This window comes from Macrotis lagotis, chromosome 1 (genome assembly GCF_037893015.1).
Source record: "Macrotis lagotis isolate mMagLag1 chromosome 1, bilby.v1.9.chrom.fasta, whole genome shotgun sequence".
NCBI lineage: Eukaryota > Metazoa > Chordata > Mammalia > Peramelemorphia > Peramelidae > Macrotis > Macrotis lagotis.
In genome coordinates, this window is record NC_133658.1 from 848,153,636 (window position 1) to 848,175,363 (window position 21,728).

The 21,728-nt window shown below is 42.7% G+C and overlaps 1 protein-coding gene across 1 annotated transcript in view; it reads left to right on the top strand.

Annotated features, from left to right (window-relative positions):
• AGO1 (argonaute RISC component 1) overlaps positions 1 to 11,404 on the top strand; it is a 29,917-nt gene extending 18,513 nt beyond the window's left edge. The window contains exons 13-19 of the mRNA XM_074217524.1: positions 2,909 to 3,068; positions 3,176 to 3,266; positions 4,423 to 4,617; positions 9,389 to 9,523; positions 9,918 to 10,019; positions 10,461 to 10,660; positions 11,199 to 11,404. Of these exons, the coding sequence (XP_074073625.1) occupies positions 2,909 to 3,068; positions 3,176 to 3,266; positions 4,423 to 4,617; positions 9,389 to 9,523; positions 9,918 to 10,019; positions 10,461 to 10,660; positions 11,199 to 11,307 (992 nt within the window). The 3' untranslated portion in view covers positions 11,308 to 11,404. The remainder of the gene's footprint in view (positions 1 to 2,908; positions 3,069 to 3,175; positions 3,267 to 4,422; positions 4,618 to 9,388; positions 9,524 to 9,917; positions 10,020 to 10,460; positions 10,661 to 11,198) is intronic.
• The last annotated feature ends 10,324 nt before the right edge of the window (positions 11,405 to 21,728 follow it).

Below are 21,728 nucleotides of genomic sequence, written 5' to 3' on the forward strand. Positions count from 1 at the left end.
GTTTTGAGTTTGAGAGACCAGCCCCATTGGCTGGGAGATGTGAGAGCAGAATCTAGGTCTGAAGAGGGCTCCCACCCAGAGAGGCTGAGGAGAGTCAGGGCCTGGGGAATACTTGATTTTATGCTTTGGCAAACTTGAGAGTGGGGAGGGAGCCAGGACACATGTGGAGCTTCAGGGCTGGTAGATGAGCTTCCTGGATCTGCTCCCTTGGGTTAGTTCTTAACTTGGGGCTACAGGCAATAGCCTGTCCAAATTCCTCATGAAGAGTATCCTTGGCCTGACCTTTCATTTACTTGGGAAAGGATACCATGAGTCAAGGCAAAGGAGTGTAAAAAGTTGGTAATGTTGCTGTCAACAAATAGTCTGCTTAATATTCCGTTCTTTTCCTTCCTCTTTACCTGACAATTGTTATCATTTTCCCAAACTTTCCTCCACTGGGGCTCTTGAGTTTCCCTCTTCTCCAGGTCCTGATTCCATCAAACATTAATTGTCTATTCTCCCTGAGACCCTGAGCTCATCTATGAATATACAAAGATGGGTTAGAACCCACAGTTCCTGTTTTCCAGGGACTCAAAGTCTAATAATGTGGGAAATGATTTGTATTACAAATAGCTTTGTTATTAACCACAGTGTGGCAAATTAAAAAATGAGGTGCTGTTGGAAATTTGAAAAAAGAAGAGATCATTTCTCACCTCTCTTCAGGTCCCTTCCTAATGCCTATGACCAGGTCTCCCCAATCCTAAGGGGGAAAAAAGCCTGAAAGAATAACCCTTCTTTCAATCCTACTATCCTTGACTGACCATTCTAGCTTTTTCCTCCCTTTTCTTAGAAAACCTATCCTAAGAGTTATCTATGCTCAACCCTCTGCTTGAAGCCCTTGCTTTACTACCCACCTACTCCTGAACTTTCACTCTGAAGTCTGCCTTCTCTTCTCATAACTGCTAAAAAAAAAGCCTCTTGCTGATGGCCTCCTCTCTTTGCAAGGATACCAATGAATTTCTTTCTCACCAAATACCATCTTTTCAAGCCTCATCCTCATTAACATCTACTTCTGATGTTCACCATTCTCTCTTGGCTTCTCTTTTGACATTGTGCTCTTGTTTTTCTTATCTCTCTGACCATTCCTCCTTTGACTCCTTCAGTCCCTAAATACGGGCATTTCCCAGTGTTTTGTCATCTCACTCTCCTTTCCTATACCCTCTTGATATTCTTATTCATTGCCATAGTATTAATCACCACTTCTATTCAAATTTTGATATCCATCCATCCATCCGTGTGTGTGTATATAATTTCCATTTTAACTTTTTTCCTCTACCCCTCATTTCTCCCTTCTTCTCCTCTCTTCCCTATCCTTCTCCTTCCCTCCTTTCTCCTTTTCCCTTCCCTCTCCTCTCATTCTATCTCCTCTCCTCCCTTCCACTCCCTTCTGCTCCTTTCTCTCCTCCCCTCCTATCCCTTTTCTTTCCATTTTTGTCCTCTCCTTTCCTTTCCCCTTTCCTCCTTTCTGCTTCTATCTACCTGCTTCTCCACAAATTCAAGGTTTAAAACATCTCATTCTTCCTACCACCACTCCTGACTTTTGCTGTTCATTTCTGTCCCACTGTCTTGAAACCTCAGTCATCTTTTACTGTTCTCTTCCTCATCATATATGCTATCTCATTTACCAAATCCTATTGGTTTTTTCCATCTCAGTACTGTCCTTCTATTCCTCCTTTTCCTTTTCTATCCCCTCTGTCCCAATTCTAAACCAGACCCTTAATACTATATATACCCTTTGATTACTAAGTTTTCTGATCAGTTTCCCATCTCCCAAGTTTTCTGCCCTTCCCTCCTTCCCCAAGACTGATCTCCCTAAACCATTGTGTCACTCCTTTGCTTAAAAACTTTCATTCTCTCTTCAGTCCCTCAAAAGTAAAGACTTAGGATGTCAATCTAGGTCATTCATACTCTGTCCACAGGAAATATATCCAGGCTTGTTCTATCTGAAACAGTGAGAGAGTATTCCCTCTTCAGATATAGTCCCACCCCTAGTTTCTGTCTATTGAAATCTTAATTATGTTTTTTTTATTATATAGTTATATGATTATAGTTCTGTTTGTACAGACCCTTAAGGCTGATAGAATGTATCCTTAGCCATTTGAGATTGGAATACAAATATCCTATTTTATAGAAAGGTAGTTGACTTTAACTGGATAATGTGAGAGATGGAGAAGTCTACCAAGATGATCTAGATATATTTGACTTTTAAATAATGAAATAGCCAATAAATATATCACTTTGTTACAGGGACAAGTTGAACCCAGGATTTGTAGAGACCTTGTACTCAAGACATTTCCATCCCCTGCTCTCAGGAAGGTTGACCCTTATCCTTCATTAATAACCCCTGGTTAGAATTTGGCTCACCTTCTACACCTTTCTTTATTTTCATTTCTTTACCCAAACTATGGGAGAGATCCTTTCTGAGCAGACACTCCTTAGGGGGCATTCAGAAAATAGACTAACGGATATGTAAGGAAAGAACTCAGGAAGAGCTTGAATTTGTGAGATGAAGTCTTTAGTACTGGCCACCTAGTCTAATTCTGTCATCTAGTAGGGAAACAAGTCAAAGAGTGGGATGTAGTTGTCTTAAGGCCATTTGCCTAAGTAGAAGATGCTCTGTACTTGGAAATTGTCTTCTAAGGAACTAAATACTTATTCCTTTGTTGACTGTTTATGTTACTGTAGGGAAACTGAAATTCTTTGCAGAGAGGAGCAATTCTTTCCAAGTGGTCTTACCTTCACACACAGCCTCATAAAAGGATCATGCCAGCAACTGGAATTTTAACATCTTCCTTCCTGGGGGGGGGGACTAGAAGTCATAACATCTTTTTTCCCCTCCCTTGTGTCTCTTTCTCTCCTTGGTCCTCAGCGGAGGTAAAGCGCGTAGGGGACACGTTGCTGGGCATGGCCACTCAGTGTGTGCAAGTGAAGAACGTGGTGAAGACGTCTCCCCAGACTCTGTCCAATCTCTGTCTCAAAATCAACGTCAAGCTTGGGGGAATTAACAACATCTTAGTCCCTCATCAGCGGTATGAGCAGGGGGGCATGGCACAGAGGGGATCAACTTGGAATGTAGACAGGTTGGGAAATGGCAATGAAAGAGCTATACTCTTGACTACTATGTTTTCCTCCTTAGCTCAGCTGTCTTTCAGCAGCCTGTCATATTCCTGGGAGCAGATGTCACACATCCTCCAGCTGGGGATGGGAAAAAGCCCTCTATCACAGCTGTAAGTGACTGCTCCTTATCCTGTGCAATCTAGCGCATACATACAATACACCCTAGCAACTTCCCTGCCCCAACATCTCTGAGATGTCCTCCTATCCCTCTTAACTTCTTTGATCCCCCTCCTCACACTTGCCAATTGTTAACCATCTTATACCTATTATTGGTGTGAAGGGGACAGTAATCCCTTCACACATACAAACTCCTCCAGTTTTGCTCTCTGATACATGGTGCACTCTTCCCCATACCCCTGGGAAAAGGAACCAAGTAAGGTATAGAGTCTGTTAGGAATTATAGAGAATAAATTATCCCTGCTTTGGAAGCTGCCAGCAGGTGGTGTATTTGTTTCAAGAATTGACCTGACTTGCCCTCAGCAAAGTGAAGGATGAGAAAGTCATTCCTGGCAGAGGTGGGTGTCTCAGTCAGTCTTCCTCTCTGGGTTACTTACCTCCTTCCTACCTAGAAAATTATTGGATTAGGGTAGTGATGCTCCTCTATAAACCTTTTCTTCCCCCTATTCCCTGACTCAGGACTAAGTTTTTGAAAAATCAGAGAGACTCTCAGTTCCCTGCTTGAGACCATAGAGTATTTTGATCTATTTTCAACATTAAGCCCTACATTTCCCCCACAATATGTTGCCTTAATAGGGGTAAGAAAATTTTTAGAATCCCTCCAAGCTGATGTTCTCTTTCTCTGATCATGGTATTTCCTATACAAGGAGGGAAGGAGCAAGGCTTCGCTTCCAACTTTTCCCAGCTTTCTCCAGTACTTTCCTACTGCCCACCATGGTAGTGCCTTTAGTAGGAGCCTTTTTCTGTATCCTTACATGTTGCATCCTTCCTTTAATTTCTTTAGAACAGTGCTTTTCACATAGAACACTCTCCCTGCCCCATCCTACTTGCTCCCTTTTGTCATATTAGTCTTCTACTCAGCAAGGTAATTAGATGAATCAACATCTTTTTTTTTTGATGCTCATGGAAAGCCCAGACCATATTCAGAAGCCAAATTAGAAACAGTCAGAGAAATGGTCCAGTTGAGAAGAGGCCAGTCTATAAACTGTACTTTGAGAACATGTTCCCAAGAGCCCATTAAGTCTTGATACAGGGTTGTACAGAATGGGGCTAAGCTGAGCTCTTTCCTTTCCCTGGTCATGCTCTCAGGTGGTTGGCAGTATGGATGCTCACCCAAGTCGTTACTGTGCAACAGTTCGAGTCCAACGACCCAGACAGGAAATCATTGAGGATTTGTCTTATATGGTGCGGGAGCTGCTCATACAGTTCTACAAATCCACCCGATTTAAACCTACCCGCATTATCTTCTACCGAGATGGTGTTCCTGAGGGCCAACTCCCACAGGTGAGGGGTCTCTGGGATGGGACAGATACTTTAAGGGTATAACATCCAGCTCAGGGAAGACCTCAGAGGAAATAAAGCACAAAGGAAGAACTGGCTTAAAGGAAAGTTTTAAAAGAACTTTTCTACCCTTACCCCTACAATCTCCACCCTATAGATAAGAGGCATAGGTTAAGAATGATGAGAACAAATCTAACTTCTGACAATGGGGAGAGAAAATCTAGGGGTTTAAATTCTCCCATCCCAACTTTTAGGAATGGTTGGTAGGAACTGCCTAGTTAAGTGGTAGAGCTTATACTGAGGATCACTTTAAGAAGGGGTGAAGTAATATTGTTTCATAAAAGGTTATGTCCAGCTTAATGACTTTTAGTGTGCCATTCCAAATTGGGAAGGGATGCTTATATATTTGTTGACTAGTAGATTTTTCCTTTAAAATGTCTCCCATCTGTGCCCTCTAATTTCCCTGGGCCATCTCAGAGACTCAGCCAGATTTTTATTCTTATACACAATGTTAATCTCATCAATTCCTTGTTTCAAAGGCCTTCAGGAGTTCTCCATTGCCCATGAATAAAGTCAAATAGCTTCATAGTTGGAAAATCTCAGCAGAGACTGTCTAGTCTACACCCATTATGAAGAGGTTCTTTGGTTCTTTATTAAGTGTCAGACAATTTGCTAAGCATTGGATTAAAAAAGTTATTATAAAATAAAATTCAGCCATCCCAAACAAGAGATCAACTGAATTTCAGTGTGAAGACCTTTTGATAGGCCATCAAAGATGGCCCATTACATGTTTCTGTAGTCCTAACTGTTGATTATTACTCTTTTAAAGTCATGATTAGCTAGCAAGTCTCTCAAGTCTTCTAGGTCCTTTTTCTTTTACAGCAAAATTTCCTTCTCTGAACCCTAATTACTCTGAGTCCCTTTGCCATTGATCTATTTTCTTGTGCTCTTCCCTCTCCCTCTTCTTTTCTTCATTCCCTGTCTCTGCATTTTTTTGGTACAAATACATTTTCTAGGATTTTTTCAAAGGGGAAATTAAAATATACAAAGAGATAATACCAGAGAATAAGATTACTTGTTTGAACTTGTATTTTCAAGAATTGTATTAGCACATAAATCTGTAAATCCTTCTATGGGGCTAAACTTTACAATTTTTCCTTTACTAAATTTTAACAATCCCCCTACCCCCCCCCCCAATATTGACCTCATCTATTCTTCCAATTCTAGGCTCCTTCTTAGTCTATCCAATAGCATAGTAATAATAGTAAACTTATGAAAATTACAAAATCAAGCTAATTTTGCTCTATGAAAATCTCAGCTGAACTCTCACAGCTATTCAAGAATGTTTCTTATTACCTTCATATGTCATAGCCTTCTTCAAAAATGAAGGAAAAAGGGGGCGGCTAGGTGGCGTAATAGATAAAGCATCGGCCTTGGAGTCAGGAGTACCTGGGTTCAAATCGGTCTCAGACACTTAATAATTACCTAGCTGTGTGGCCTTGGGAAAACTACTTAACCCCATTTGCCTTGCAAAAACCTAAAAAAAAAAAAAAAAAAAAAAAAAGAAGAATGAAGGACAAAAATATCATCATCATATCTTATCTTATTCCCTGCTTTGCCCATTACAAACTTATTCTTCACCCTTGACTCCCTTGAATTCCACCCATCACATTTACAAGTTGATGACCTAGTGTCTTCATAATTGAGAAGATTTAGAATGAATTCTCCCAGTTTTCTTCCCACCCCCACTCCAACTTAGCATCACCCTCTCACTTTCCTTCTTTTTCCCCTTAGGAAAAATATATTTAATTTTTACCAGTTACATGTAAAAACAATTTTTAACTTTCATTTCTTATCATTTTGAGTTCCAAATTCTTTCCTTCCCATTTTTCCCTCCCCCAGCTGCACTGAGAAGACAAGCATTTTTGATGAAGGTTAGACTTGCACATTTATGCAAAACATATTTCTATATTAGCTTTGTTGTGAAAGAAAACAGACCAAAAAACCCCAAGAAAAATAAAGTTAAAAAAGAAAACAAACATAATATGTTTCTTTTTTTTTTGTTAGGTTTTTTTTTGGCAAGGCAAATGGGGTTAAGTGGCTTGCCCAAGGCCACACAGCTAGGTAATTATTAAGTGTCTGAGACCGGATTTGAACCCAGGTCCTTCTGACTCCAAGGCCGGTGCTTTATCCACTACGCTACCTAGCCACCCCAACAATATGTTTCAATCTTCAATCTACATTCAGACTTTATCAATTCTTTTTCTGGGGATGAAGAGCATGCAGAATTGTTCTGGATTTTTGTATTGCTGAGAAGATATGCTAAGTCACTGACAGTTAATTATTGTATAATATTGTTATTAATATGAATAATATTCTCCTGTCTTTGTTCTCTTCACCTTGCATCAGCTCATGTAAGTCTTTATAGGCTTTTCTGAGAGCATACTATTCTTTATTTCTTATAGCACAACAGTATTCCATCACAACCATATACCAGAACTTGTTCAGCCATTTCCCAATTATTGGGCATCCCCTCAATTAACAATTCTTTGCCACCACAAAAAGAGATGATATAAATATTTTCATACATCTAGAACTTTTTCTTTCTTTAAAAAAAATCTCTTTGGAAGACAGACCTAGGAGCAGTATTGTTAGGTCAGAGGATGTGCACAGTTTTATACTCTTTAGACAAAGTTCCAAATTGTTCTCCAGAATGGTTGGATCACCCTCTCTATTTTGTGGTTAGAGAAGTAGAGAGACCCCTGCTCCTTGCTCATGCTATTCCATTTACTGGCATCTGTTATCTGATTTCTTCCAGCAATTTGCAATGGCAGTCATCTCCTCTCTCTCTTCAGTTTCTCCTCTTACTCTGAATCTTTCTTTGCCATATCCCCAAAAATATAAGCATGTCTTCTCAGCCCTTAAAAAGGCTTCCCTTGACTTCTGTACCATATCTTCGTGCTTTTCTACACCTCTATTCTCTTTCAGCACTGATCTTATTGAAAAAGTTGTACCAATCATTCACTATCCCCTCCTCTGCTCCTCATTAATTGGCTTCTATTTCTTTCCCTCATTCAATAGAATCTGCTTTCACAAGTCGCCAAACTCCTAATTATCAAAACCTAATGCCTTTTCTCAGTCTTCATTTGCTTTGACCTCTTTTTGGCTTTTAACATTATTTACCACTATCTCTCCCTGTATGCTTTCTTTTCCCATGGTTTCTGAAATACCATACACACTCTACCTGGTTTCTTCTTCCTTTAACTTCTCCCTTTTCATTTTCCTTTGTTGACTTCCCATCCTCTTCCTGATCCCTTAATATGAATATTTCTAAAGGTGTGTCCTGGCCCTTTTTTTCCTCTCTCCCTTGGGATTTCATTCATTTACATAGCTTCAATTACCACCACTGTTAAGACTATTTTAAAATCTCTGTCTCTTAAGTCATACCTTCCTGTCCTCCAAACCCACGTCTTCAACTCCCTACAAAGGCATTTTTGCTTATATCTTTGGCACCTCAAACTGAACATATCCAAAATAAAGCTGATTATTGTCCCTCCCAAATCTCTTGTCCTTTTTGACCTCACCCTTTTTGTCTATTATAGCCCTTTATTTGATGTTCCAAGTTTGTAACCTTTGTATTTACTTTGACTCTTTCCTCTCTCTAGTCTTATATCTTATCACTTACTAAGTCTGTTGGTTCCAGCATCCCTGACATCCATTTCATCTTCTCTGTAGACAGTGCCACAACTCTAGATGATCATCTAGTGGGAAAATCACCAAATAGGTGCTTATCACCTATTTATATTACTGTCACCTTCTACCATTTTTCTGCATCTCATTTCTCCCCTCTAACCCATCTTTAGCTTTACTGCTGGAATAATCTTTTATACATAGATGTGGTCATGTCTTTGCTTAAGCATGAACTGCTAGCACCTTCTCAGCTTTTGAATCAGGTTTAACTTTGCTTGACATTCAAGGACTTCTACAACTTGAAGCCAACTCTCCCTCTCCAGGATTATCAAATAAATATCCCTAAGCTGCAGCCAAGTTGGTCCCTTTCCTGCCTCCCAAAATTCTCCTGCACTTTTTTTCTGTGTCTTTGCTAATAGTATTCATGTGTCTCCTCTCTCCAATGCCACCCATTTCATTCATCAGAAGCCTCTAGAAAGCCTTCCCTGATTCTCTGGTCTGTAAAACTTCCTTCCTCTTGAACTTCACAGAACAATTTGTTGAGCAAATAACATTCTCTCATAAGAAGAAGGATGGTGGCTTAGTCAACCACTGGAATTGTATTTTCCTTTCATCTAGCTTAGGACCCTTGAGTGGAGATGATGCTTATTTTTTTTAAGTTTTATTTGTTTTGTTTTATAATTTTTCCCCTAATCTTACTTCCCTTTCCCCCACCCCCCACAGAGGGCAGTTTGCCAGTCTTTACATTGTTTTCATGGTATACAGTGATCCAAATTGAATGTGATGAGGTGATGCTTATTGAATGTTAAATATCAATGCTCTGATTATCAACTCATATGTTACAAATATAACTAATAAAAAAAACTAGCATTTTTCCAATTCTCCAACATTTGTGAAGTACTGTGCAAAGAGAATTTTTTTTTGATCCTCATAGATGCCCTGGGAGGGAGATGCCATTATTAATTTCATTTTACAGATGATAAAACTGAATAGAAAGGTTAACTAACATGCCATGTGTGTTAACTAAATTAAGACAGCAAGAATCAAAGAGCAGTCAAGACATTCTTTAATTCTGCTGCTCTAGATCCTCCATTATGAGCTGCTGGCCATCCGAGATGCCTGCATCAAGCTGGAGAAGGACTATCAACCAGGGATCACTTATATTGTGGTCCAGAAGCGCCATCACACTCGCCTTTTCTGTGCCGACAAGAATGAAAGAGTAAGAAGCACTTAGCCTCTGGTCCAGTTTTCTCTTCTTCCTCTATAGGACACAAAATTGTTTGCCTGCCTGCTTGATGAAAAGTTTGCTTTCTGTCATGTAGAGAGGTGTTTGAGAACATAAAGGAGAATCTCTTCTGGGAATAGTGTGGGACTGAAATCCTGTGATAATTCAGCCTTAGGGATAATTCTTAGTCCTCTTCCTCCTTAGTGTCTAGCTTTTGCCTTTCAAGGTTCTTTGTATTAGCTTTCCAGTCTTGGTCCTAGGTTACAAGGGACCAGAAGTCTCATCAGGACACCCTTGGCCTGCTTCAGAATCATGTAAGATTTGACTGAGACAGATTTGGGAAAAGGCTTGATTTCCAAGATCTCATTTGTGTTTTTCCTCTGTGCAGATTGGGAAGAGTGGAAATATCCCAGCAGGTACCACCGTGGACACCAACATCACTCATCCATTTGAATTTGACTTCTACCTGTGTAGCCATGCAGGCATCCAGGTAGTTAGGCTGAGACTTTGGACTCTTGGTAGTGGTAGTGGTGGTGGTGGTGGGGCAGGATGATGATGATGATGATAAAGAGGAGGAGGGGATGTGCTAAGAGTGAATTAAAACCCTATGAAGTTCATTGATTAGCTTTCATTTGTGTGACTATCCTATTTTAGATTTGTGGACAATTCTGTTTTAATCCTATGTTATTCATTCCATTACAAATTTAATATGAAATTTGAATACATGGATTTACATGTGATAGTTTCTTGGAGGTGGTGGATTTTAATCCCTGGGCAGGCTTATTTATAACTGAAGGTATCTGCCAGCTCTGAGATAGGGAGATGTGTTGTATGTTACTTCTTAGAAACGTTTCTTGATTGCCCTTCTCAAATTCCCTGGATCCCTTCTAGGGGCCACATGATACTCAGACCTCCTTACTCACTTCCACAGGGCACAAGCCGACCATCCCATTACTATGTGCTCTGGGACGATAACCGCTTCACAGCAGATGAGCTGCAGATCCTGACCTACCAGCTCTGTCACACTTACGTGCGCTGTACACGCTCCGTCTCCATCCCAGCACCTGCCTACTATGCTCGCCTCGTGGCTTTCCGGGCTCGCTATCACCTGGTGGACAAAGAACATGACAGGTGGAGTCTATAGTTAAAGAGGAGGGCTGGCTCTGTGATGGAGGGAGGGGAAGTATTGGGAACTTGGAGAATCCTCTTTGAATGGTGGTGGCAGGATGGTTGAGAAGAGTCTCAGCAAAGGGAGAGACTTTGGCTTCTTAAGAGTGGCTTCTTAAGTTTGCACACTAGCAGAACTAGATTAACCCTTAACTCTTCTGATTTGCCTAAAGTCATATGGGAAGTAACACTGAGCCCACAACCCAAGGTTCTCTGTTGTCCCAGGCTAACAGGGTTTATTCATATTGTGAGATTTCCTCCTATTTAGGCCCCATGTAGGCCCTTAATCCCCATTCCTGGGTAGAGGCCTGGGTGGGGAGGGCAAGAGAAATAGGGAAAGTAACTCTTCCATTTCATAATCCTGCATAATAGTGCCCATTCCTTTTCTACCTGGCCTGTAGCCTTAGAAACAAGGAAGGAATGCAAGGGACACAGGAGAACAATGTTACAGGCATCTCCAAGAACTATCTGTGAAGATGCTTATCTGTCTCCCTTTTTCTAGCGGTGAGGGAAGCCATATATCGGGACAGAGCAACGGGCGGGATCCCCAGGCCCTGGCTAAGGCTGTGCAGGTTCACCAGGACACTTTGCGCACCATGTACTTTGCTTGAAAGGCAGAACGCTGTTACCTCACTGGAAAGAAGAAAGCTTTCAGAGCCCAAGGAGCCATACAGATGGAAGGAATCCCAAGGAAGAGGAATCCGGGGAAGTGGGAGGGGGATGGGGGCAGGCTGGGGGAAGGAGGGGGGGGGAAGGAGAGCTTGTTTCCCCACTGCAGAGCAGAAGCTGCATCACTAGGGGGTGGGGGATGGGGGCAGGGCTGGCAAAGAGGGACACCAGCCAGAGGCCCCTGACTCTTCCCTTGCTCTGCCACATCTGACCCGACCCCAGTGGACCAAGAGAGAGGCAGCATCGTCGCTTACAGGTGCCCATTTTAAAATGCAATACTAAAGACTTGTGACTGGGAGGGCTCCCTAAGGTCGGCTCTACAGCTGCGGCTCAAGGGACAGAGGCTGGTAGGTTTGGGTTCACTTCTTCAGAGGGAAAAGTGTTGTCTTGGAAAGAGGGTGGGTGGAGGAGGGAAGGATTTTTAGGAGCCTTAATCAAAAAGGTATAGATTCATTTAAGAAAAAAATATCCCAAACCAATATTTTAGGATAGTAGAGGTTTTAATAGGTTTGAAATCCAGTTTGTAGGGAAATTCTACCACCAGTAGTTTTGGTTGCTCCTCCCCCTAGCTGTCACCCCTCCCCTCTGCGGCACACCTAACCCCTGTGGCACCTTCCTCCCTTCCCCTCCCCATCAGATGTAAGGCACTATGGCACTTAGTCCGAATTGATACAGCCCTGTCTTCCTTCTGCCCTACTGGTGGGTGACCAGTGCCTTCACTGTAATGCTGCAGAACTGCAACCTTTTTGTACCTTTTTTTTTTTGTGTGTATATGTGGGAGGGGGAAAAGGGTGATATGGTAAGCAGGGGAGAAACACCCTAAGCCTCACAGGCCTCTTATAGGTAATGCTGCCAGCTGTCTGCATCAGAAAGAGTTGACTATGACATTTACAGAGTGAACCCATGCTTTGAGATCACAACCTCAAGATGGTTAAAATCCATTGAAGACATTTGCACTTTCAAACATGACAAGTTTCTTAGCTGCTGAGATAACTGACCTTTGCCCTCCTCCCACTCCCACTCCCACCCCTCTGTCCCCAGGTTTCCAGAGCATTATTTCAATGGCATCCTTTCCTCCATGACAGTCTCACATGTTTCAACATTTCTTTGCTGGGCTATCTTAGAACAAAAGATACTTAGGTCTAAAAGAAGAAAAAAAAAAGAGAAAACTAAATGTTATTTTTATACAGTATCTTGAGTCTGTTGCCAAAACTTGCAGGTGACTCTCATGTCCTCTGAGTTTACATCCCAGACACACTGAGCCGTCCGTCCGTCCATCTGTCTGTCCATAGAAGAGTCATTCATGCACCTTGTCATTTTTCTGCCCAGTTGGCAGGGGGTAGGATTGAAGCCCTGTTATTTCTTGGTTCCCTCCCCCACCCTGTGCATTATCCAGCTTTCCCTTGTGCCCCCTCCCCAGAGGATCCTGCTGTCTCCTCTATTCTTAGTCAGAGCTTAGACTCCAACTCCAGCATGGCCTGTAACACACTTTTTGATAGCTTCTGCTGCTTGCTTTCGCTGCTGTTTACACAAAATACTTTTAGTTCTGCACGCAAGGGGCAAATGGGGAAGTGTGTGCGTGTGTGTGTGTGTGTGTGTGTGTGTGTGTGTGTGTGTGTGTGTGTAGGCTTCCCTCTTTCTGCAGTCAGTAAAGGGATCTAGATGGGTGAGGGTCAGAGGGTATAGTTGATCTGTCACTTTGGGGGAGAACATGGACAGCAGACTGTCCTTGGACCCTTTAGGCTGCTGGGTATGCCCAGGGTGTCAGTTGTTAAGCCCCTTCCTCTGGCATGAATAAGCAGAAGGACTGCTTTTATGTTTTTATCCAGCTGATAAGAAAAAGGAAGCTCAGCTTATTGTGGGAATTTCTCTTTGCTCTTTAAGGGATTAGATACTAGGCAGCCTAGTCTGACATCTCTTCTACTGGGCTTTGGTTGTTTTGCAACCACTGACCTTGAGGACCACACCCTTAAATGAAGCCCATGTGGAAAGTCTTGGCCTTCAGGCCTTGTAGCTGGTAAAGCAGACACAGGGCTGGAGGCTGGCTTGAAACTGAGTCTCAGTCCTTGTCTGTTCAGGGAAAGGTGGGTAGGTGTTGGAACCAGCTCTTCTCCCTTCCCAGCAGAAGAGTTGCCAGATCATGATTTGCTATGCAAAATAGTCTACCCAATCACTTAGTTTTTGTTCACCATATTGTTAAAAGATATCAGCAAAACTTAGCACAAACAATAGTTGTGGAACAGGGCATTGGGACAGTTTGGTAATTCCTTCCATTCCTTCCTTCCTTCCTTCCTTCCTTCCTTCCTTCCTTCCTTCCTTCTTTCCTTCCTTCCTTTCCTTCCTTCCTAGCCAGTAGCATCGCCTACTTTGCCATCCAGAGGCTGGATGGCTAAGAAAGCCAGTGACTCTCCCATAGCTGTGGGTGGCAGGTGGGGAGGGCCTCTGGGAGGGGCTGAGCTCACCTAGGAGCCTACATTCCTTACACAAGTGCCTATATCGTGATGTCGACACTCTGCCCACCTCCGTCCATTTCCATATCCTGCCTCTAGTGTATGTCCATTCATGCCTCTGGGTGGAAGCTCCCCAGGACCTGTGGCTTTGCATGTTTTCTCCGCATGTGTCTTGGGGTTGGGCTTCAGGGCAGTTTTCCTGGGAGGGTACAATCATTCACCAGCATTTATCCATGGCCGTGGTATGTGGCAGCCAGAGGGCCCAGTTTGTGTTCCTCCTTTCCTCTCTGCCTCCCTCCTGTTGAATTTTGAGCTGGGGTCTGAATTGCTTTTTTAGATGCGTTGGCATTACATATGCCATTTGTAAAATAAATAAATGAAAGCGCGAGGAGCAGCTTGGGCATTGGTTAAAAAAAACAAAACAAAAAAAACAAAAAACCAACAAACAAAAACAAAACAGCTTTGTTGCTCTTGTGATTTTATTTTATTTTTTTAGCCTTTGAGACTTGAAATATAAACTTGACCTTAGAATTTGCACTTGTGTCTGAGATGCCGTGTGCAGGATGAGAAGGTGGTCCTGGTAGTGAGCTCTTAGCTCTGTGGGCTTGCTGGTCCAGGTGTGGGGGCATCCCAAGTGCCAGGCCAGTCTCTTAACTGTCTGTTGCTTTCCCCACCTTTCTCAGTACTCCCATTCTGCTTCTATGCCTTTTTGAGATCAAGCCTCTGCAGAGCCCCAGTGTCAATAGTGAAGCCTTTTGTGAAGCCATTGCTTCTTTGCTTCTGAGCACCTGGAATTCCATTTTTTCTATAGGTCTGACTCATAGTCTAGTGCCCACCTGGCATCTGGTGCTGCATGAGTGTCCATGTGAGCCTCTTGCTGTGTCTCTGTCCCAAGGCCTCAGCTGATGAAGAATCAACAGGCATGCCAAGCTAGGGTGACAACAGGAAGCTTTGCTTCTCCTTAGGCCTATCCCCAACCACCACAAGGTGCTATTCCTGCTGTAATACTGAGCACCCTGTTTGCTTCTAGTCCTGGTTACCCCAGCAGCTGCCTCTCTTTCTGGGCCACATCTCTGAGTAGCCTCCTTTGAGGAGGTCTGGAATTCAATGCCTTAGGTGGCCAAATATTTTAGGCTGGGGAGGCTAGGGGAGCAGAGAGAACAAATTCTTGCCTTCTGTTCCTTCATGGGTGCATGAGATCAGATTGGATGAAAGCACCATCCCTTCCACTGTTTTGACTATTGAGGTGTTGAGCCAGTGGCTAACCAGAGAAAGGGGAGGGAATACTCCTGAACACTGCAAAGGCTGACTAGGTTGAATTGATGCTTGACATGCCAGTCAAGCATCTCCCTTCGATCAATGCCACAGGAGGACCCTTGGGGTCAGAGAAGCAGAGTTGGTGGTGGGTATGAGAGCTCCAGGCAGGATGGGCAGCTTGGGAAATATTTTTCCTTGCCTAGGCTAGTATAATGTACATAGCTTTTGGTGGCTTTTTCTGGAGCTGGGACCTGGCAGGGCAGTCCATTTGGCAATAGTGCATGGAGAGAGCTACCTCTGAGTAGCAAATAAAAAGGGGCTTTGGAAATAGCATCCAAGGGCAATTGTACTTTATTTATTTACCTGGTACCTGTGCCAGGAGGAGTACTGGCTTACTCTTCTCCCAAAAGCTTGGACATCAAGTGGATGTGCCAAGTCTGTGAAGGGCCCCAAGATATTCTGTGCCCCCTCTGCTCCATCTGGTCCTCTGCAGCTGGGGAGGTGCTCGTATCTTTGAATATCTCCAATTTTTTAAGGACTTGTCTTCTCCCTGGGCTGGTGCAGAACCCACAGTAGTGTTCTACAGCCATCCCACTTGCTTCAGACTGATGCAGAGGGAGAGGAGGGAGGGTAGGGATACATTATTGGAGTACTTGAGGCTCCTGAAGAAGCACTAAAGAGGGGTAGGGTTCAGCTCCCTTTTGAAAATGAATTTTCAAACTTTGTGCAAATAAAAATCTGTTGAGTTGAGTGACAGTCCAATGGCTGAACAGCAATAAGAAAATGCTGGAGGATATTATTTTGTGTATATGGTATTGTTGCACTTAGCAAAGGTATGGTGGATAGAGGGTTCAGAGCACTCCAGGGTTTAGTTTCAGTTGAGTTTCTAAACTTTCGCACCTCCCTAAGCCTGGTGAAGGCAAAGCTGTCCTTGGGGCCCCACACCCAGAGTCCTTGTTTGCTTTTGATTTTCTCTTTGACCTGTGTTAGTGTCCTGCTTCTGACTGTATGCTGGATGGTCCATTTGTGAAACTGCCCAAGCGGTTGTAACGGACATTTATTTCTGAAATAAGCAGCCGCATGATATTGTGTTTTATAAAGATAACAATGGCTTATGTTTTAAAAGTGCAGCATCATTTTTCTTTTTTTGGCCGGGGGTGGGAGAATGATCTGAACAAAACTGACAAGAGCAGTTATATTGATTTTAGGCCAAAACAATAAAGAGAATATTATAAGAGTAGAACCACTATGCTTTTAAGGGGAAAAAAGAATTAAGAATTAACCTCCAGATCATTGTATCTAGTGACTTCCTACATTTTGACAGGTGACCCTGGTGCTTATGTCTCTCTGATCCTGAGGGTGAGAGGCTATCTTTCCCCAGAGAGGCTCTGAGGACCTTTATTTTGAGGTGGAAAGGTGAAGGTGAGGGAAGGATTTCATCGGTTTCTGCCTTTCTCAGAAAGGGAGAGCTCTGCAGCTCCATAAAAAGGAACCTACATCAAACCTTTACTTGTATCCAGAGACCCCAGGTCTCTCTCCCTTTCTTGGAGGACTTAAGAGGCTGGTATTTCATATTAACAGCCAATCAGTTGAGGATACTTAAGAATTCATTCAATGGCAAGTCCACTTAGGAGGATTGTGAAGACATTGCAAAACCTGTGAAGCCCTGGAAGCAGAACCTGACTCTGGAATCATCTTAGGGCACTAATCAGCAACCTCACTATTGTACTACCTTCTGTCCAGACTAAGGCAACCAACTTCAGGCTTAATTTTTAATTCAATAAACATTAAAGCATACTTTGTTCAAAGATTAGGGACCATAAAGCTAGAGCTTACATGATATAGTTAGCATCAGAAGATCTGAGTTCAAGTTTTGACTTTGCAGCCTAAGTTAAATCAGAAATGGGGAATATTTCTACTACCTTCCTCACAGGGCTGTGATGTGAGAATCAGATAAGATCATGTATATGAAAGCACTTTATAATCTTTAGAAGTTACACAAACTGTTAGGATAAAATATAAAGGTGGCACAAATACTTTAGAAAAAGCATCACAGGAGTGAATGTCATTTAAAATAGGTCTTAAAAGATGTGCTTCAATCATTAGGATCTTGGGGTTCAGGGTATTATGTGAGGAGATCATTCAGGGAAGAAGCACTTTGCAAACAAAGGCATGGAGACAGACTTCACTGTATAGACATTGAATCAGACATGTCTGTTGGTCTAGGCCACTAACTGACCTAATATTTATGGAGCTTGACAAGGTGCTTCTTTGGGATGAGCTGGCCCTGGATCTCACTTGATTCTTCAAAAGTGGTCTTTTACAAGTGGACAGGATTGCAGCATCCTGAGTCATACCTGGGCTCATCCTCAGCCTAGGAGGCTTGCCAGTACCCTGTTAGATTTCAAACAATTCGACACTAGTTTACTGTTGCTGACCTTTTCTCCTAATACTAGAGTTAGATTGTATCTTTTACTATTCACCTCATTTCACCTTTATATAGCTTGTGAGAGCATAGGAATTTATCTCCTTTCATTTAGAACAGAGCTACCTGCACTTCTAAAGATTTTTCTTAGCCTCTTGCTGAGCTTCTCCCCATCCGTAACCCCTCCCAGGAGATACTTCAGAGATAGAAATCAAAATTTAGCTTGCTTTCTACTTTCCTGGCCTCTGGAGGGACTAAGGCTGGGCAATACTGAAATAGCTGCAGTTTGGTCCTCTATGTGGAGTGGAAAATGCACTGGAGTCAGAAGAAATGGATTTCAGATCCATCCTTAGCTCTTCCTGGGTAGGCACGGGTTTAACCTTTCTGAGCTTCAGTTTCTTTCCCTGTAAAGTGGAGATATTTCTTGCACTACCTACCTCACAGGGCTGTTGTGAGGAAAGCACTCTAGAAATGGGAGTGATTATGTGACAGCACTTTCTTTCCGATGGTAAAACCCCTTAATTATCAGGTAAGGACAGATTGCCAGCATCCTTCATCATGTCCTTTTCCCAAATCAAATCAAATAAAAATGGTCCAACAGTTGACTAGGTCACATGACTACTACAAATCATTCACCAAATAGTGCTTTACTCCATAAGGTCTTTTAGAGCTCAATTCCCTTTCAGGGAAGCCAGTGTCTGTCTGACCCCCTTCTGGCTGAGCTGTCTGGCCTGGCCCTTGGCACAGTGCCATGGTCATCTCCATGAGACAGCTCCTGCAGGATGTGAGGAATTAGAGCTTCCAGATTGGGAAAAGGAGGATCACACGTCTCAATCCAGCCTTCCAACAATGGTTAGGAGTTGGGATCTTTCCAGATGTCCTGAACTTAAGTGTTACATCTGCCTATGGCTACAAACCTGGCCAGATCCCACTAGGAAAAAAACCTTTTAGTATTTACAGCCAAATTCAAATTTCATTTTGGTGAGGAAGGAGGGACGGGGTGGGGGGAACTGGCTGGCTGTGGTTTGAAACTGTAGCTCAAGCTGGAACTTGAAATGAAATTTTTCAAACAAAAATGAAAACCTGAAAAATAAATTGTAATCCAAATGCCAGCATGGGCATATCCCAAGGGATACAAAGTATCTATGTGAGGAATGGGGAGATGACCTGGATGATTTGCTGCTATATTTGGACTTAGAAGCAACTGAGGTTGTACAAGCCTCTGCATTAGGCAGTTGGCCTCTCCCCTGAGAACAGACATCTTGGAAGTGCAGAGAGCTGGGGCTAGCCAAGCATGTCTTCAGTTCCAGGCTAAGGCTGTATTTTACCTGGGCCCAAAGCCAAAGATCTGGCTCAGGCTTGTCTCAGCCTCTACCTAGGTTGCTGCCTCTCAGCCCATCCTGCATTCATTCCTGTGAACAAGTTATCCTATATCTTTGCAAGTATGTGTGTGTGGGGGGGTAGGATGAGAGGAGTGAGGAGATAGAAGGGAAAGGCATTTCAGCAGTTTCAGTGAAATGGTGCTAGAAGGCAATGCAGAGGAAAAGTGGAGGATGAAATAGGTCCCTATGGGGCCATAGGGCTGGTACATTAGAAAACATGTCTAAGTTGTTGATGGTATTTAGTGAAGTTGTGATGGGAGAAGACGTTAAGAACAAAGCCAGAAGAATCTAGGTTTCTTGCTCTTAGGCCATTCCTCCATAAGACCCTGGCACATAGACTAATCTGGTTCTGGATGCAGTGACTTTACCAGTCCCTTATCTTCTCCATCCCCCAACTCCCCTACAACAGCAGCTAACTTTATTTTGCTTCTCTGTGCTAAGGAAGGATGATTGATATGAAGGGTAGGCCAATCCTGGCCCTTCTTCAAAGCTGCCATTTCTGGAGATTTGCTGGGTCTCACTGAAGAGACCTTGGTTAATACACTACAACTGCCTCATCTGAGGTCTGCAACCAAGCCAAGGCATTGCTTCCCCCTCTCCATCCCAGCCCCTCCCTTTCTTTGGATGTTCCCTTTCCACAGGCTGCTGTGGTTTATACTCAAGGAACATTATGTCCTGCTCTCTCTAGTTTGCTACTCCAGGGGCTGATACAAAGCTTCTGCCAGCAGTGCTCCAGTGGTTCTAGGTATGAGGCAGAAGGGAAGAACAGTCTCTGGGGTCCATCCCTGGCTTCCTAAGAGGCCCCCCAACAAAAATAACCCATATTTTATGAGATGTCAGATTAACAGGAGTAGAGGACCCCAGCCAGATCTTAAATACTGTGCAAAGAGGTTGTATGTGAGTGTGTTTACTGCTATAGGAAAGAATTTTATTCTATCTCCAGGTCCTAGTATGGTGCATAGCACATATTAGGTGCTTAATAAAAGCCTTTTCATTCTTTTCAAGGTAAACAGCAGGGGAAGAGTAATAAATCTATTCCAGATCCAGTCCTAGCCCCCATAGAGTAGCTGAAAGATCCCATCTTCAGTCATTTCAGGACCATAACCTTACTCTTGGGGGACTGAAAAGGCACTTTAATTAATGTGCATTATATAAAAAGTGATAGCTATACCTATCTGGCTATCCCCCTCATCTCTCCTGGGCATGATGGGCATCTTGTTGGAAGCTGAGATAGTTCAATTTTCATTGGTCACTCAGACCATGGATCACTCCATTTTACTAGGACTTATGTTCTTTTTTTAAATGTGTTCTTCTCTTGAGTCATTATATGCCGATGATAAGGAGAGGGTTGTTAATAAGCAAGTGGCTGCTGCTGTTAGGTTGGGAATTAGGCTGGGTCAATGTAGTTTACTTTTTGAGTCACTATCCCATAGTCCCAAAGTTGGTAGAAACTTTATAGAGTTTAACACATACCTGATTGGAGGTTACCTCTCTCCCCATCAAATGGTTATCCAGTTTGCACTTAAAGCTCTCAAGAGAGAAAGAAGCCATTATTATCCAACTCAAGTCAGCTCATTGTAGTTGTGGATAGATTTGTTGGGAAATTTGTCCTTATGCCCAGTTAAAATCTGCCTCTACAAATTAGTTGGGACCAAGCAAAACAAACTGAATTTCTTTCCCACCTGCTCTCCCCTCTAAGGTTCTTCCCCTTAGCCTAACAACACATCCTAATCTCAAAGTTTAGGTGGTGGGGAGGCACAATCAGTTTTGAAGCACTCCTGTTTTGCTTTTTATAAAAAAAATAAGCCTTTGAAAAATACCAGTTCTTGGGGCGGCTAGGTGGTGCAGTGGATAAAGCACCAGCCCTGGAGTCAGGAGTACCTGGGTTCAAATCTGACCTTAGACACTTAATAATTACCTAGCTGTGTGGCCTTGGGCAAGCCATTTAACACATTTGCCTTACAAAAACCTAAAAACAAAATACCAGTTCCTTTCCACTTCCTCATTTCTACTGCAAAGTACTAAACATCTCAGAAAATCCAATTTGAAATTCAATTTCAATATGTCCTTGAAGTCTATACCTGAAGTATGATTCCCTCTCCTTGCTTAGATACTTCAGTACCATTAGAGGGTAAGCTCATTGAGGTCAGGTACTATTTTTTTTTGTTCTTGTAACCCCAGGATCTAGCATATAGTAGGCACAGAATAAATGATTTTTGGGGTGGCTAGGTGGTGTAGTGGATAAAGCACCGGCCCTGGAGTCAGGAATACCTGGGTTCAAATCCGGTCTCAGACACTTAATAATTACCTAGCTGTGTGACCTTGGACAAGCCACTTAAGCCCATTGCCTTGCAAAAAAAAGAATAAATGATTTTTGGATTAGATACTAAAGAAAATTCATCGTTTCATTACTATGGGTTTTCTCTCCACCTAAGTGCAATTTAATACCACCCTCTTAGTGGAGGTGTATCATGAAGGTCTGTTTCATGAACTGTGGTCATCACCAAATTCATTACTTGGTCAACCTTATAATGAATAATGAACTTCAATTTTATCTAGACCTTTCCTATATCACAAACAAGTGTGATCCTAGGTCTGTCCTTGAAACCTCTTTAATTTGGCAGAACCTCCTAAGAGTTCATATCCTGCTGGCAGAGGCTTTGAAAATTCAGGGTCACCTTCATGTCACAGTGAAGCATCAAAGGTCTTCCTGCCTCTGTTTTGAAGACCTCTCTGGTGACCTGCCAAAGAAATCCAATTATTTTTTGAATAGCTCCAATTGTTAAACTGTAGTACTTCCTTTATCTTGAGTTACTTCTGTCTCCCTGTAATTTTCACCTCCGTCCAGA